The sequence below is a fragment of the Pagrus pagrus genome (genome assembly GCF_965226575.1).
Source record: "Pagrus pagrus genome assembly, chromosome: 13".
Classification (NCBI taxonomy): Eukaryota; Metazoa; Chordata; class Actinopteri; order Spariformes; family Sparidae; genus Pagrus; species Pagrus pagrus.
The window spans coordinates 20,899,069-20,917,673 of record NC_140197.1 but is presented as its reverse complement, the minus strand read 5'-3'; the positions used below and the strand labels follow the sequence as shown (position 1 = coordinate 20,917,673).

The 18,605-nt window shown below is 40.6% G+C and overlaps 2 protein-coding genes across 2 annotated transcripts; both read right to left on the bottom strand.

Annotated features, from left to right (window-relative positions):
• Positions 1–808: 808 nt before the first annotated feature.
• On the bottom strand, positions 809–7,629 carry rundc1 (RUN domain containing 1). Its single transcript, XM_084371295.1, has 5 exons — positions 6,888–7,629; positions 5,125–5,283; positions 4,266–4,464; positions 4,070–4,165; positions 809–3,906 (listed from the first exon to the last, which is right to left on the bottom strand). The coding sequence occupies exons 1-5, from the start codon at positions 7,278–7,280 to the stop codon at positions 3,044–3,046; spliced, it is 1,710 nt and encodes a 569-aa protein (XP_084227421.1). The 5' UTR covers positions 7,281–7,629; the 3' UTR covers positions 809–3,043.
• A 1,137-nt stretch (positions 7,630–8,766) lies between these two features.
• grna (granulin a) lies at positions 8,767–17,893 on the bottom strand. The gene is made up of 14 exons (XM_084371288.1): positions 17,764–17,893; positions 17,081–17,221; positions 16,074–16,211; positions 15,832–15,960; positions 15,029–15,110; positions 13,964–14,070; positions 13,597–13,750; positions 13,365–13,496; positions 12,524–12,618; positions 12,196–12,432; positions 11,130–11,483; positions 10,125–10,358; positions 9,748–9,990; positions 8,767–9,591 (listed from the first exon to the last, which is right to left on the bottom strand). The coding sequence occupies exons 2-14, from the start codon at positions 17,219–17,221 to the stop codon at positions 9,448–9,450; spliced, it is 2,190 nt and encodes a 729-aa protein (XP_084227414.1). The 5' UTR covers positions 17,764–17,893; the 3' UTR covers positions 8,767–9,447.
• Positions 17,894–18,605: the final 712 nt, after the last annotated feature.

The following is an 18,605-nucleotide window of genomic DNA, read 5'->3' as shown; positions in this document are numbered from 1 at the left end:
AAACATCTTATTACATTATTTTATACTTCTTAAAGTTGGACAGCTCATCTATTATGTTGTTTTGTGTTGTATTGCAGCTATAAGTATTGCTATTGTGTTGGAAGAATCCCATATTTTACTAAGAAAAATAGTTAGTATAAGTCGAAATGCATCAACATAAAATTACTCCACCACAAAAAGCACAGCATTCAAAATTGTAAGAGAAAGTACGCAAGTATGAATAGAAAATATGCTTAAAATATAGTATAAGTACCGTTTAATGCAAAATGACCATCCGCTGGTGTGGTATTATTATTAACACAATATAGGCCTACTTTAAGGTAGTTTTATCCATGAAAATGAATCATATTTTATAAACTGACCATATAGTTTTAATGTAAAATCTTGATTTTCAAACAATCAATTCTACACAAATTTTACACATAAAGCAGTTTTCCTTTTGCTGTGAAAGATAACTCCTTTTTTAAGATTTTATGTTTATGGCTTTTGTTAGGAGAAGTCATTGTGTTTATTTTCCTAATTAAATTTAATCAAGTAATGTTTACATTTTATTCTCAAAGGAAATGTCAGCGTTATCTAAACCTCCTCCATTTCAGATGGATCACTGTCTTTTGCTCTTTTATTTACTGAAATCACTTTATGCGTTGGAATTAAAAAGTATTTTTTTATCTAACAAATGCAATTGATGCCTTCTTCAGGATATTTTCACCCTTGTTCACCAATAAAGTTGGAAAATAAAGGGCTTTTCATGGAAACAAACGAAAAATCTATAACGTTTAAGGATAAAGACTCATGAGCAGCACAGCAGTTCATTTACTCTGTTTAATTCATTTACAGCTGTAGGAATGCATTAAACATGATAAAAACATAAAATAAACACAATTTATATATCCCAATATATTATTTGTGATTAAAGCAATGAAATGAAATAACATAAATAGCACAATTTAAATGATTCAGTGTGTCTACTGCTCCCAGACTGAACAGCTACAGCTCAGCAGCTACTTTAAGTGTTCTGATATGGTTCTCCTACTTCAGTGTTGAGTTAAAACATGCTATCAAATAAATAAATGTCTCTTTACATAAATCACAACATAACAGCTTCATAAAACACAACATTAAAATAATGTGAATGGGGAAATAGGAAGCAAAATATAGCATTATGTTGACTACACATCGCCCAAACAGAACACACATTTTCTACTTACACGGTAACATAAAATAAATGATAAAATGTGTCTTTAGGTGCACTCAAGTCACAAAGTGCGAAAAACCTTAAAACATAAACGCAGTGGTCTTTTATCAGCATGCCTACTCTCAGAGGTTTAATACATACAGGTGAGATCAGGAACACTGAAGTTTCAATCCCATAAACAGCAGGGAAACATACAGCAGATATAAACTATCTTCAGTTTAAAAGCATCTACGGTTTGTACATTCAGCATTTAAGGATATCATACGTGCAACTCGGCTGTCTCACACATTTCTCTGAAAAACAGGGGAAAAAAACCTAAACATTTTATATCCTACAATCATGTTACATATGAGATTTAAGCTGTTACACCATCATATAAATCCCTATCATACAATGTCACTGTCATTTAATTGTTACTACACCTGGAACAGGAGAAAAGCAGCAGTTCATACAGGGTCTAATTCTTGTTCACACACCTGATAAAAATGTGCAACAAGTGATAACAGCCTCGGAGGTTTAAAATGGAGTCAAGAGCGCATAACTACTGCATAATGTTACACAACACTTTAACGTCACGATTGCACCGTGCAACAGGATGGAAACTGTTATTTTTCTGTTCAAGTTGACCTGAGTGCTACTGTTTAGCTTTATGATCAACCAGTCTGCTACACATGATTTACCACCTAAATAATCAACTCCATAACAGAAGTGAACAATAGAGCAGTTCAAACACCAAGAAAACAGCCCAGACGCCAGAATAAAAATGTTCGCATTGTACGTTTCTGCAAACCATATATACGTTCAGATTTGTACGTATATCATATATTCTGCAAAACGCATTAGATAACATTCACATTACATACTGTATGTATGAGCTGACTTTCATGTCAAGCGAGGAAGGCATAGCTGTGGCGTGACAGCTAAGTGACGTTTTTCAGACGCATTTATAGGCAACACAATTGGAAATTATTTGATGAGACGTTGGGACATTTTAAAGCTTCGTTCATTTAAATTTTTCACAAGGCATCAGGATATTTTTCAGCTATGTTTGTTGCAACATTACTGGATATTTTTGCCAAGATGTTGGGACATTTTCATGTTGTGTTTGTGGCCAAAAAAAGTATTTTAAGCCAAAACACACATTCTTCGCCCCAACCGAGTGTTCTTTGTGCCTAAACCTAACCAGACTGTAAGCCCAGCACTGTCACAACATGAATTGAATACTGGACCTAAAGAAATTTCAACATATCCATGGTTTGCAGAAACTTACATTGCCAAATGCTGGCTTCTAATGATTGGGTTGAACAAGGACCAAAACATCACAAGATTTTGGTTACTGTGTAAAAGCCACATTTTTCATCCTGGATTGTCCACGTGTCAACAAGATTACAGTACTGATTACTGTACAAATCCAGCCTCTCTTTTTGCTGCATAGGTTAGGGCACTATCATGTACACAGGGGAATGATACTGTGTGATGAGCACAGGTCGCACAGGTCAGGAAGGCTTCACTAAGGATGAGGTAATCTCAGTCTCCACTCTAAGGCATGTTTACAGTACAAGTAGACATTTTGGCATCTTAAACATAGTAGGATATGCAGATTGTGGTTGTTTACGGCAAAAGCTCACACAACATAATCATCCATGCATGTACTGTAGACGACACACACTTGCACTTTACTTTAGATGGGTGGCTACTTAAATAACCTTTAATAAGGTTACATACTTCAAGCACAAAGTCATGCTTGTGGTCCTGAATGCCAGGTATAAGCAGTGTAGTTAAGCTGGTGAAATACTTAATTTCTGAGACTGGTGTTTCTCTACTTTTTTGATGCCTTTTTTTCCCTCTTCAGAAAGCATCCTTTATGTTCTTCAGCTGCCGGACAGCCAGGTCCACTGGGAGGTTGAATTTGAGGTGGCTGATGCGGCCAAGGATTCGCAGAGCTCCCTCGAAGCCGGTCTGGGCCATGTAGCTCCAGGACTGGTAGTGCGGGTGAATAAGGGTCCCAGACTTACACAGCAGGTTGAGCCATGACACAAGGCGCTGCTCGTTCAGAGCCATGCACACCAGCGCTTTGAACTCTGTGTCTGGTCCTCGTTTGTAGCGTCCATGCTCCTTCAGCACAGTGTGAATGGCCCACAGCAGAGACTGTTTAGGGGTGATGGTCACAGGGCCGCCCCCTACAGGCAGACTGAAGGACTGTGAAAGCTGGCGGGCTGGTGACTCCACGAAGGCTTGTCCGTTTTTGGCTTGGTAGTATTTAACAAAGAGTTCCCATGGGTGCATGGTCTGTGGGGCTGGCCTGTAAGGCAGCAGGCAGGAGATGGGTGCCAGCACCAGACTCATGGTCTGGGAGGGTGAGAAGAGCCCATGAGCCAACAAGTCTTTCAGAGCAAACGCTAACTCCTTCCTCACGGACGTCGTCAGCTCGTCGCGAGGTCCCAGGGCTGTGTTGCTGGTGTAGTTGACGACATGTTCGAGGGACGGCTGTCTACACGAACCCAGCACTCGCACCTTGTCAACAGCTGCCTCAAGGCGCTGCAACAGGGGCCCGTAGTCCTGACCTGACGGCTCCTGAGACCACATGCTCTGGGGAACATGGCCAGGTGCACAGCCGAACTGGCTCGCAGCGAAGATCTGAAGCACGGCGATGGCTTTCTGGATCAGCTGCAGGCCGGTTTCTCGCATCTTCTGGGCCTGCTCCGGGTCCACTGCAGCGAGAGGTGGAGAAAGAATATTTATATTGAACAGAAATATTGATATTTCTAAGCATAGAGCTGTAAGCAGAAAATGCATTTAGTCAGGCATCTACAGTACTGGTTTTAATGACTGCAAACATTACTTGCAGTTAGAGTTTGATATGATCTGACTGACCTTTCTTCTTCACTCCTGGAGTTCTGCTGTTGGTCCCTGCTGCTTGTGGCTGCTGGCTGAGTCCACCATCTGATAATAACGGGTTCCCCACCTCATCTTTTGGAAGGAAAAGCAAAGTCATTCACTTGACACACACTGCGAAGAAACAGGAAGTTCCACTTCAATGTCAGTTTTTACTGTATATGAGACTGTGTACCCTGAATGAAGTTGATGAACATCTCCAGGTCTCTGATCTGGGTTTTGAGCTGATCCACCAGCTGCTCTTTGACCCTAGCTGGGTTCACTATCTGAGCAATGGCAGAGTCCACTCTCTGTCTGAGCTCCTCCGGCGTCAAGTTCCCGATGTCCTCGTTCAGGTTCACGTCCAACTTTTTGATCAGCTCGTCAATGATGACCTGAAGAATGAAGGACAGATTGAAGGTTTTGCAAAGTAACATGTATGCTTGTATATTGTTCACAGCATCAGTATTTATTTGACTTTTTGATAGCATGGGATTGCCTGTACCTCTATTTCGTTTCTCTCTCTCTCAGCAATACTGTTGCTATTGTTTATCATTTGATTTGTATTGTTTATTACAGATTCTAGATGTTTATCATAGGTAATATTTGGCCGCTTTTCTTGGGCAGATTTCGAGCAGTTCTTGAATTTGTACTTATTTGGCTTTGGAACAAAAGCGTCTGCTTAATGCCCTAAAAGGAAATGTAAATGTAAATGTAAATGTAAATGTAAATGTCTTGAGCTGGAAAACATCAAACCAATCTAGCAGCCCTGACAAGAACACAACAATGTACTAAGACTAAAGCCTGAGGCATTTTGAAACAAACATTTGACCTGTTACACCTGATCTGAGATAGGTCAACACCACATATGTGCTCAACATAACACAGTGGTAAAAATTTGGATTCAACACACACATGTAGATCTGTTGGGCTTCTCGTGTGGCATGTTGTGATTATCACTTTCTCTAAAGAATAACAAGCAATAACATGATCAGAAAACCCGGTACGACACATCAACATGTGACAGGACTGAAATTACATTTCCACATTCCCACCTTCTGCCTCTCCATGACAACAGACTGCGGCAGCGAGTCGTAACTGCCCTCCTGATAGGCGAAGCGCTCCAGATCATCCAGCTGTGTCTTCAGTTGGAAAATTAGATCTTTCTGTTTTTCCCTCTGAGCCTCCAGGCGCTCCCTCTTCTCTCTCTCACTCTGACAGAACGAACACACACAATTATTTTAATTTCTATACACAGAGTGCTGAATGACCAAGTTTGTTGCGTCACAGTATCTACACCAAAATACATAAACCAATACATCAAAGAGACATCAGCTATCATACTCACCAGATCCTCCTGCAAGTAAAGCATGCAACAAGGGAGACATAACACAAAAAAGACCTTTTAGTGTGGAATATATTATGAGCATTAATGCAAACAGTTACTAAGTGAGGCCGGGGTTTCGCTTCAGTAAAGACAAAATGCAAAGAGGCAGAGAGTAAACAATGTCAGGGACAAAGCAGGTTGCTTCAACAGCGTTATGCACACACAGGCCTTTATTAAACAGATAGTGATCCGCTGGAGGCATTTTCATTAGACCTGCAGCCCCGTGAGTCACACACTTATAACAGAAAGCAACATTTTCCAATGGAGATAAGAGATCTCTGGGAACAAAACGGAGGTGGGCGCAGCAGCCTCGAGCGTGACGCAACAAGCACACACTACAATCGGCTTTAATATGAAATGTCACAGCCACTGAGGCGAGGGTTTATCACCACACACACACACTCACTATTCACGTCTATGCATTTATATCTGCATAATTTAGTGAGTGTCCATCTATGTGTCCAACTGCAGATAAGTGTGGGTGTGAGTGTTAAGTATGTCTGTGTGGATCCACACAAGTCATGCAACTAACGCCAGCTTTCAATAAATGTTTATCCGGCAACTATGAACTAAAAATAATAGAAGAAAGTGAAAAATATCAATAGTATTTTTTTTTTTATAAATCTTTAAATGACATTTGCAAATTGCCTGTTTTGTCCAAATAATACTCATATACTCAATACTCACAGAGATATGGAGTGAACTATCACATAAGACAAAGAAAATGATCAAATCCTATCAGTCAAGAGGCTGTCTGCAGGATTTATTATTCAGTTTTGCCTAAAAAATAACCTAAAACAACATTTTCTTAAGCTCTTATACCGACACACAAACACAAACAAGGCTGTTAATCTCACACCTGTGCCCATGGTTTGAAACACAAAACCAGTGTAAATTAAGTCCAACTCTACTCCGTGGTGTAATAGAGATCATTAAAGCTGCACTATGCAGTTTAGGGGAAGACATTTTAATCAGAAGAGAAATATCTTCATTGACTTTCTTATGCCGAGACAAACTCTTTGTTTTCATGACTGAATAAACTGAATAAACAAACTGACCTTAAAGGACAACACAGTTTCATACTGTTTCACTTTGTTTATAAGTGGTGGACCCTGCCACCTTTCTAGCTTCAAACAGTGTTCTGGGGACCTTATTGTCCTCTGAGAACGGCTTGTTTATTCAGTTATGGACAAAAGTAAATACTTTGTTTGTATTATATCACTCAATGATATTGTAAATATCAAAATCCTGAGTTTGAGTTTCTTCTCCACAACCACACAGTGCCCCTTTAAATACATATAAATAAAGGACCTTCCATCCATGACAGGTGTCTACAACACAAGGAAATGATCGGTGACACCTGGTATGTTTTCCTGTCATGCACCTGGAGTGTGTGTTATCGTGGCGCTAGTACTTTTGCGTTAACCTCACCGAGTTCTCCAGCTGTTTAGCATCCTGAGCCCTGCAGCCCACCACATGCGGGCAGCCTCTGAAGGCGAACTCCTCCAGCTCCGCCAGCATCCTCTCCTTCTCCTCGGTCTGGGCGTGAACTATCTGCTTCAGTCGAAACTGGACCTGAGCAAAGTGTGAGGTGAGGGCGAGGAGAGAGGAGTTCAGCAAGGCCTGCTCCTCTTGCAGCTTCTCCAGCCTGACGGCCATTTCCTCCTCTGTGGCCGAGGAAGAGCGTCTCTGCGTCGGCTGGCGAGCGCTCCCGCTGCCGCTCTCATCCTCGGGACTGGCCACAGCGCCGACCGGTGCCCATCGCTCCCCTGCGCCGGCGACGACGGCCTCGCTGTCCGAGGCTGACAGCTCCTCTGTCGACATTTTAGATGAAGGAGTTCACTCCGGATGTTTTTCTACGTCGCCAGTTTTTTTTAACAGTCTGTTTCTGTCAGCTCTGATTTCTTCTGTTGCGCAGACAACAACAGGGATCACCGCCGAAGACACAGGTGTATCGCCATCTTGGGAAGGATGATTCATACGTCAGAGCGGAGACGCGTCAAAGCAACGAGAAGCATACCGGAAGTGTGGCACGTTGGTCTTCAGAATAAAAGCGTCTCTGCTACAAAAAAAGTCAAACTTCAAACTAGTAATTTAAACTCTTCAGCAGCCTGTTGTAGGAGGACTGAAACTGCCAAAATCTGAAATAAATAAGAAAAAAATAAATGGCTCCATAAAAAGAAAAGCATAATGAAGCAGCAGTGCATGAAGAAATGTAAAAAGAAAATACAGATGCAAGGGGAAACACAATAAAGAAATAAAAACATAAATAAATACATTTAAAAAAGCATAAATTCATAAATCAAATGGGTATTGATATATTAGTTGAACTAATGCTAGGGAATACAGAGGGAAATCAAAGCAAAAATAAAGTTGATTTATGTTCTCAAATGGTGATTGTTATCATTGGTGCATTTAATGGCTTATAAATTCCTTTATTTAGCCATTTATTTATTTGTAATTTCCTTTGTGAGATTTGTGAAATTCTTACTTGAGTAAAAGTGTCAATATCCCCAATTAAAAACTACTAAATTACAAGTGAAAAGCCTGCATTAAGAATGTTACCTTGCTAAAACCATGAAATAAAATCAGTAAAATGATAATACTCAGTTACATCCAACCACTATGTGATTTATTGTACATTTAATATGAAAATTAAAACTTCTGGAAACAATTGTAGATTTCCATTTAAATTTTGGCGGTGAAACCACCAGAATGCTTGTTTAAAAACATCATAACTAAGGGAAATTATTTTAGGGAATTTTTAATTAGTCATAAATAAACTCCCCTGTGTAACATTTTTAATACATGAAGTAATATATTTCAACGAATGTTCAAAGTTTATAAAACTTTATGAAGCTACATACATTTCACTGATGATTTGTTGAACTGTGTGTAATTATAAATATTATAAATCTGCTCCCTATTCAGGCTTTTATTTTGAATTGCATAACCGGAAGTTTATATTTCTACGTCTACAGCTTTACACAAAGGGGAGGCCCGATAAACCCAAATTAATCCAAAGTAACTAAAAAAGGCCTGACGTCAAAAAAGGCTCAAGTAGTTCGACGTCAGCCTAAAAACTGGAATTCCATCCCGGAAGTGAGGATAAGGAAACACCAAACAGGCAGACATCATTTTGTTAGGATTAACATAGAGTTTTGCTGCACTTGCTCTATGTAACAGGTGTTTTTCTTTACACACATACACACACAAAATTTAAATTAAATGGTTTAATTAAGTCTTTGTTATGCCTTCATTTATACTCTACAATAGTTCTCCTAGAACAGAATGATACGACAAGTTTTATTGTTGTAATAGCGAGTCGTGTTTATTAGTTTTATGTCTCCTCAGGACATTAAGCTGCACCATGCATGTATCTCATCCACGTTTGCCTTACGTTGTTTGTTAAATGACCACAGGTGACGATAAAAAATGCACAAAATTAAAACAGTTTTGATTTTAAATCATAATTACAGTTAGATGACAAATTAATAACTTGTTACAGATGATGCTACGAATATATCAAACCACTCGGATAAACCAAGTAAACTGTAACACAACAGAATCATTCATCAGTACGTGTCTATGACATTCAATATGATTAAAGTCAGCATGTAAAATTATGACCAAAAATTATGACTGTTTATTGATAGAAAAGGGCAATTTGTATCAAAAGCTAGCTGAAGCAGAACACAAAGAAAAAGTGTGGAGTGTTTCAGTTGACTCTTTTAAAGATGGAGTAGAGTTTCAAGTAGAAAACTGTGCTAAAAAATATCTATCTGACTTTTAAAATGAGCCGTCAACATTATGATGACAGATTGTCAGAACTGAACTTGTAGCATGTAGTTGTTACAACTCAAACGTCACAGAACATCAAACCCCCAACAAGTGTAATCCAATATCACAGCATCCCAAGAAGCATTTAACAATTAAAAATCCCTTTAGTGCATTGCTTGCAGAAACAAATGACAGTGCAGCAGAGATGTTTTCACACTATTAGAGCTCTCTTGTTGTTGTTGAGGAACATTTGCCACTTGAACCATTGAAGCCTGGTGTTCTGGGTGCAGTCTCCACTTTCGGTACAGGTGTAGCCGGCGGGACAGCAGTGTAGCATGTCGCTACAGCACACCGCCTGCGGAGAGGACAGAGGGAGGAAGATATGTAACATTATCAACTGGTGGTGGAAGGAACAATCAAGGGCTTTAGTTAAGTTAAAGTGGCAATACCACAGTATAAACATACTCTATTACAAGTAATTAATGGTTGAAGTCATTACTGTAAATCATACATCAGGATATGGACAGCAGCCCCATGTAGTGGCGGACATCTTGCAGCAGGTCTCTCCATCTGGGCAGCTGGTCGTGTCATCACACTTGACGTCTCTGAGCTGAGGTCGATGCTCAAGCAGATACACCGGCGTCATTGGGACAGAGTCCAGCTGCAGAGTGAGGAGCTTCTGACAGGAGTTGGAGGCGACGTTACACGTGTAGCCTTGTGGGCAGCAGTGCTCCTTATCTGGGCAGCACACAGCCTGCAGACACAGCGTGCAGTTTACATAAGCAAACCCTGTCAAAGCTAACAATTGCTGATAGTGTTTTTTCATGTCAAAGTAGCTGCACTCCTCACAGCAATCTCTCTCCACACACACACACACATAGTGCTTACATTTTCCATCGGGCAGCAGCCCCACTCGCCCGTGGCCAGCTGACAGCAGGTGGTGTGATCGGGGCACTGAGTCGAACCGCCGCACTGCACGGAGCTGGGATCATCCTGGAAGCTGCTGCTGGCTGGAAGCTTGGTGTACCACGGGATCACCACTTCTCCTTTTACGCACGTCTTGTTGTCCTGACACTTGTACTCGGCGGGGCAGCAGTGGTTCCCATCCTCGCAGCACACGGCCTGGGGAGAAGTGAGAGAGGAAGTGCAGCTTTCACTTCATCGATCCTGTTTTCAAGTTCTCCTTTCAAAATCAAACTTTGTAACGTGAAAAACACGAGTGACGAGTGGTGCAGTGATCCTCTACACGTATGAGTACATTAATCAATCTGCAAATTATGTAAGTGGAGAGTGACAGCATGAAGGGATTCACTGGTGATTGTGGCCTGTAGCTGATTGAAATATTAAAGTCAGGAGTTAACACATGACAGAGTAGAGATGTCAATGCAGAAGAGGAAGTATATCACCATGAAACCTAATGATAGTACTGTCATTTCTCTGTTGGGGTATGTGATGCAAATTTGTGGTTTGCAGAACTGTCCTAGAGAGTGAGTAGGTGGGGTTTTTTACCCATAAAAGAGCAAAATCTGGAAACTAGTTTCAGCCAAAAAATGATTAATTAACAATTAAGCATAAAGGGCAGTATATAAACTTGATTAAATATTTGATTGCACACTGTAATGTAGTTGTACGTTTTTTTTGCCAGTGTCAGATTGTTAGTATCTGTTTGACATCATGATGGAAAGGATCCCTTCAGAGATAGACCTTTCTGTCAAAGAATAAGATCCTTTTTAGTTTATCAAGAAACAGCCACTATTGCTCTTGCCAAAACCTCCAGAGTCTATTTGCAGTCATAAACACATCAAACTCAGCAAAATCACATACACATTATGATGGTCATTTTAGGATGGATGTAACTGGAGGTCAGTGATGCGGTGAAGAAGTAGCGCTCACCTCTGGCAGCGGGCAACAGCCCCACTTTTGAGACGATTTCATGTAGCAGCAGGTGGATGAGTGAGGGCAGCTGGTGTGATCATCACATGTGACCCTGGCCTCGTCATCTTTATTCTCCTCCTCATTGTCTTCCTCGTCATCTTCCTCGTCGTCTTCCTCATCCTCTTCCACGCCCTCCTCAGGATCCTTCTCCTCCTCTGGGCTCGTTGCTACTGTAGTTGTAGTCGGTGCCTCTGTTGCAGGGATCTTCTTCTGCATGGGTGCTGAGCCTGAGCTGGTTTCACAGCTGAGGCTGGCCACGTCACAGGTGGAGCCAGAGGGGCAGCAGTGTTCATGGTCGTCACAACAGACCGCCTTTTAAAGCAAACGACAAGAACACGCTCAGTCACAAACGTTGTTAAGGTATCTAGTGGTACGGTTACAGATTGGGTAGTTTGACATTTGGGGAAATAGGCTTATTTGCTTTCTTATTAAGAGTTACATGAAAAGACTAACACCACTTTTATGTCTTTATGCTAATTGTGAGGCTACAGGAGCTGGTTAAGACAGGAAACTGGGAAACACCTAGCTTGGTTCAATGTTAACAAAATCCACCTTCCAGTATATCTGGAATATGGAACATCGTATTTGTTAAAACTGTACAAAAACCGAAGAAAAACATGTTTGCAGTCTTTGCACTGAGCTAAGCTAGCTCTTTATGCTAACCTTTCTGCTACAAATGTATGGTACAGACATGAAAGTGAAATCAATCTTCTCATCTAACTCCCAGGAGGCAAGTTAATGAGGTTATTTCCACAAATGAGTGATACTGTCAAGTGAATATGTTCTCATTTTAAGACACTGTAATACCCACTATTTCAACATAAATGTAATTGTTCAAACTATTTGCATGTGATGCAGCATATTTGACTCCTCTAAACCCTCTAAAAGGTCTTATCTAGGAGAAAATCCTCCAAAAATGGTGAGTTTTGCATGACTGGCAGCATGAACTATACCATCGCATGGGGATTGGCAAGTGCTTTTGGGAAGGGCAGTGTAAAAACTGGTTTTAAGGTTGTTTGTTTACCTGAGGGAGAGGACAGCAGGCCCAGCCTCCTGTTTTGTTCTTGCAACAGGTTGTTCCATCAAGACAACTGAAAGTGGAGTCGCATGCAACATCCCCCGCCTGTGCGCCCTGCCTGGGGATTGTGGGTATCTTCTTAACCAGGGGCACAGAGCAGGTGTCGTCGTCGCAGGTCTGGGCGGCCAGATTGCATTTCTTACCGTGTGGGCAGCAGTGAATGAAATCTGAGCAACAAACAGCCTGCAAATGACGAAAGAAACCATGAATGCATTGGCAACATCTTTAACATCAAAGTTAGGACTGTTAAAAAAAATGGCAGACAAAACTTTACCTCTGGAAGAGGACAACAAGACCAGGAGCCCTCTTCTGTTTTACAGCATGTGGTGTTATCTGGACAGCCTACTGTATCATCGCATGGGACATCGCCTGAAAATAAATTGTTTCATATTAAGGATTTAGTAGACTCAAAGGTTTTTACTGAGGGAATTTTGATTCAAGTACAGTTACAAAAAAAAGTTGTAATTAGATTACAGATACATTTAGCAAAAAAGGGGATTACTTACAGGATAACAGTTTTAAAATAAAGAATGATATACTAGTCTGTGACCATCCATAAGAGTCATCTTATTGATATTTCTTTTCTCTAGTCTTTGTTTGTTTATGTTTGGCATTGAGGTAATCCAAAAGTACCAGAAAGTAATCAAGTTACATTACTTATATATATATATTAATATTGTGAAACTTGGATAACGTTACTGACTACCTTAACGGGTAATTACTAACTATTTTGGAATACATTTTTAAAGTAACCCTTAATGCTGACAGTCATTGCTAATAGTAAACCTACTACTGCCATACTACTGATGCATGCAGGAGGAATACTGCTGTGCTTTATTTGAGCCTTGATGGGCCTTTCATACATTGTGTCTTGTCAGAGCAGGAAATGTTGCAACTTATCACATTGGCAGATGCCAGTTGGTCACACTCATTGACACACCAACATTAAATGGAATGCCATTTTAATGCTATCCAATCAAAATGTCTGCTAAGAGAAAGATTTTTTTCTTTAAACCTTTGTGGTGAATCAAACCATCTACATCTGTTCTGCTCTTCTGCTTCATTTTTAGGTTTATGCTTGTTCTACATAATTTGATTCGTGATAGGCCTCTTACCTGCAGCTGCCTTCGTGCCAGATGACACCGATACACCCTTTTCTGAAAGAGGAACTGTTTTCACTGTGGTGACTTTAGGGGCTTTTTCTGAGCCGCCATCATCAACTTGCTCTGCAGTCACTTTTTCACCATCTGAAAGTTGCAACCGACTAGATCAGGCACATGTTCAAACAGATTTAGTCAATGATTAATCAGAATGAGGAAGTAAAGCGAAACAAAAATAAAATCTGACCTTTCTGGTTCTCCCAGTCAGCCCGTATCCTAGCAGGGAGTTTGGCCCACATCGGTGTTTCTTTTTTGGTCGACAAGGAAGCACATTTGTCGTGTTCGACATCACATGTGGTGCCTTCAGGGCAGCAGTGTATCTTATCATCGCAGCACACGGCCTGTTTAAAAAATAAAGACGGATGGAGTGTCACCGTAGAGCCACTTGATTACACACCATAAAGCCACGATAACTGGACATCAAGGCAGGAGATGCAAATCCATCATTTGACTTTTTCTTCATTCATAATCTCACTTTAGGTATGGAGTAGCATTATCATTTCAAAGCTGTCACCTTGTGTGTGTCTATAAAGAAAAGATCAGCCATCATGTACCTTTGGCATGGGACAGCATCCGTACGTGCCGTCTGGGTTTTCACAGCACGTGGTTTCATCTGGACACTCTGACACTCCGTCCTTGCACAGGACTGTGGTCACAAGCTCTGCAACAACACAACAATAACATAAATTAAATAAAAAATAAAAAGAAAAACTCAGTTGATTGAAACTGAATCAATAAAGGTCAGTGGCAACCAGAAAGATTTCAACCCCAGGTTTAAAAGAAGTGAGAGTTGAAGCGGAGTGCAATTTTCCTGGGAGTTTGTTCCACATACGTGGTGCATAGAAACTGCCTGCTCGTTTCGTTTTGACTCTCGGTACAGTCAGCTGATAGAGATACAGAAATGTATCTTGGCTTCAACTATAACTATAGCTATGAAGTCTGTAGCTGTAGCTGTCTGTTCGACTTTTTAGAGAGACCTGTTAGCATTACTACTGGAAAATAACGCATGGACAAGATATTAAATTCTTAAAATATTGTTACGGTGAGAGTAGACTGATTTTTAATTGATATTTAACTCAATAGACTGAAACTGCACACTGACTTTTGATTGTTCTTGTTCGGGTCCAAAGACAATTACTTCAGTTTTTGCTTCGTTTAAAGGTGCAATGTGTTAGAATCAGTCACCTGTTATTAATACTCCAAACAAATAGGGGACAGCATATCACGAGAGTCACCACAAACTGCTGCTACCTGTAGCTGTTGTTAGCTGGTTAGCCCAGTTAGCCCAGCAGTTAGCTATTCAGATTGGGAGCTTGAAGCACTGGGGGAGTGTTGATGTTTATACCACTAGCTAAAAGTTAAAGTTACCCTAAATGAATCCATAATCTGAACTGGTAGGAGCAAAAGGAGGTCAAACAGGAGATGATCGAGAATGGACCCTTGGGGTACTCCACACTTTACTGTAACATCTAATAACATACTGACACAAAGTATAGTCCCTATCCTGCAGACGGCATTCACACCAGTTTAAGGCAGTGCCACAAAGTCCCAGACAGTTTTCCAGACTGTCTAGTACTGGGGTTAGTATTAGGAGTGTTGTGCTAGTAAAAGAGTTTCACCTTTTTTCACGCAGGAGCGGCAGTCTGCACTGCACTCATGGTCCTCAGGACAGCAATGTTTCCCATCAGAGCAGGCCACTCCCTGTTAGGGGTCAAGAAATAACTTGATAAATGCTTTTCCTCTTGTAATCAATTTTACTCTATACTTCATACTGTTTTATAAAGAACAAGGGTTTAATCTTAACTGCATTAGTCCAAAGAGGTGTAGTAGTTAGACATACATTATAGAGGTGCTACACAGTCTCTGTACTGCACTGTATATTGTTGCTGTAGAGCAAAGCAACCGATAGCAGCAAACACAGGAAGTTGTTGCCTGATCAGAGCTGCAGCTTCTGTATTTAATTTCCCACATTAGAAGACTTTGAACATGTTCGCTGCCATAACTGAACTGAAACAGCTCAGTTTGGCAACCAGACAAGCAAAGATCCTCTTTGTGACAGGAAGTATCTGAGTTTCTAAAAGAAAAAAAACTCTTAGTTTGCATATATGCACTTACTGTATAATACCACCAGTATTATTGTGTAAATGTATAAGTGGTTTACCAATAAACACTATGAACTTTGTTCCATTGTTTTAGTCTTCATGTCCTGTCTTTGTTATAACTATACTTTTACGTTTACTTATTGTTCCCTTGTGTTTCTCCAGTTCTTTGGAAAGAAACTTCTAAAAATACAATCTTTCAATAAAATCTGTGTAGGTATTACCTATATTCTTTCCTGATAATTGCACTATTATCATTATTTTTGTCAGACATTACATGTTAATGTTTAAAAATGCCTCTGTGCTGGAAAAGGTTTGATTACCTGAGCTAGAGGACAGCAGCCAAACCTTGTCGAGGCCTTCAGACAGGAAAACTCAGCAGGACACCGAGACTGATCAGGACAGATGTTGTCGTCATCCTCCCCCTGGTAGCTCTTGATCATCCTGAAGGACTGCAGAGACAGGATGGGAAAGGGGGAGATATTACAGCAGGCAATCGCCTTTAATACCTAAAATTCTTACTCAGTGTTTTATCATAAAAGCAACAGATGTGTGTTATTCTTACTTTGGAGACACTGGGCTGATCAGCAGAAGTTCTTTCAGCCCAGGGGATGGACCCAGTAGCGTTCACACAGCTCGACGTGGCCATATCGCAGATTGTTTCTGCAGGACAGCAATGTGTGTGGTCCTCACAGCACTCAGCCTGCCAGGATAGTAGAAACACTTTGACTACCAAAGTCTTGAAGCTGCTATCACACTGGCTAAATGATGCCCGAGCTTTTATCAGGCCCATAAAGTAGTAAAACACCACTGAGCATGAATAGTACAACTGTGCAGCCTTAATTCATTTTTACTGTAGAGTAGGAGAGAATGGTTATCTCATATGTACATTTAACTAAGTGATGAACAAAGGACAAAGTATTCTGCTTAAATACTCAGTGAGCATTAAAAAAAACCAACCTCTACAAAAACACGATATCATCAAACAAAATGTATTCTTTCGGTGTGCTTTCCATTAATAACAATGACCTTGAAATGAATAATATACATTTCAATTAAAATAAACAGTTAATGGGGAAAGATGTAGCCTAAGTTCATTTAGCTTTAGTCAGGGCTAAGTTTGGATAGGTCTAAGTTTTTCATTTTAGTTACATGTCTTTTGGACTCTAGTCCTAACTTAAGTTTAACTAAATATATGGTTACTGAACATTGACATTGCAGTGTCTAAGTCTATCATTATAAATGCATAATGTGCATTGAAGTATTGTTTGAAAACCATAAAAACATCTCATTGTCACAGTTTTGTTTTTTTTTGGTGTATATTTATCCTTTAATGTCTATGTTTTCTTTAATATCGGACCAATAATAAAAGAAGAACATCAGAAATGCCAACTATAACCTAAACTAAGAGTGTGTATATAATGCAAATGTACCAAAAGACGTCTTTTTTTAAAAAAATATCTCAGAACAGAACATTAACAGTGCTGTGGAGTAATTGTGTTTAGTCTCCTTTAATTTCATGGAGGGCAAATTATGATACAGAGTTTACAGCTGCAGTACAACCATATGTACCTGATCAAATGGGCAGCATTCATAGCCATTGGCCGGGTCGTTGCAGCAGGTTTGACCGTCTTCACATATCCCTCCATCTGGACACTGATCTGCACCAACCAGGGCCAGGAGAGCCCAACCGATCACAACCCACCTCTGCATCTGCACACAGGGGGAGACACACAGGTCATCATGGGATGGAAAGTGAAATGCATGCATGAGGGATCACCCTCTCCTCTCAACCGAAAACATTTTTAGGAAGTCACACAAGTCAAACACTGACATTTTAATACTGTATGAGACTCGGCTCTTGCATCAGTTTCAGCAACATTTCCTGTTTACTGTAACTTTACTGTTACTTTTTTATTATTTATTTCACAATGAATAAGCAAATCCAACATGATGGGAGTTTATATGAAATAAATCATGTCACTTTCAGTTTCGTTACAGCTTGCACATGAAAAATGGGAAACGCGCTGTCTAAAAATCTCGATTTTTCAAATAAAAATTGTGTAAATTAAACACGGGAGACTCATATTTGCATCATGTAGCCTGCAACACAAATAATCTAAGCAATCAAAAACTGAGAGTATCCGTCTGATGTGTGTGTGTAAATCAGATCAGTGTGAAACGTCTTCACATTTCACTCACAGGACTTATTTGCTGAGGAGATTCTCGAGGCTAAAAGATGAGTTTGCTCTTACCTTGGCGAAAGATTTGAAGGGCTGTTGTGAGCAGTCAGGTGTTCGACAAGTGCGTCTCCTCAGAGTAAGACAAATGATAGACCTTCACTTTAATGAACACGCCCCCAGGAGAGAGAGAGAGAGACACACACACACACACACACACACACACACACACAGGGAGAGAGAGAGAGAGAGGCTCCTAATCTAATTTCTCTGACTACCCTGCAGCGCCTCTTCCGGTCTCTCCCATGAAATCCTATTGTTTGAATAACATTTGATTGACAGTGTTCACTGAACTTCCTCCTGTTCAGCCTGTGTTGAACAGGTCGCAGGCGACTGAAACCTGTTTACAGGCGACAGCTGCAGCGCACCGCAGAGTCGTGTCCACCAGGCGGCGCCAGAGCCACAGCAGCAGCAGCGGCAGAGGCAGGTGGACCTTAATTTCGGATGGAGAGAGATAAATATAGGCCTATATTTTTTAATCCCGCTTGGGTTGTGCCATGAATCACTCATATGATGTTTGTCTATTTAAACGATCGTTTTTCAAGTCAATAAAGTCGCAGTTTTGTCGTAAATAAAGTAAAATATAAGTTTTGTGTCAAACCGCTCTGTGAACTACACCGTCGCGCTCAATATACGTCACCACAACAACATGGCCGCCGCCTCGCCACAGATAAGGTATTTAAAAAGGTGAAAATCACAATAAATCTGGTCATATTGACAACTGCAGTTATGTAAAAGGGTAGTTCGTTAGTTGTGCGAGCCAGCTAACGTACAGGAGCAGCTCTACAATGTTTAAATTACGGGTTTTGGTGACCGTTCAAAGAGAACACGTCACTAACGCGACTGTTGGCGTTAGT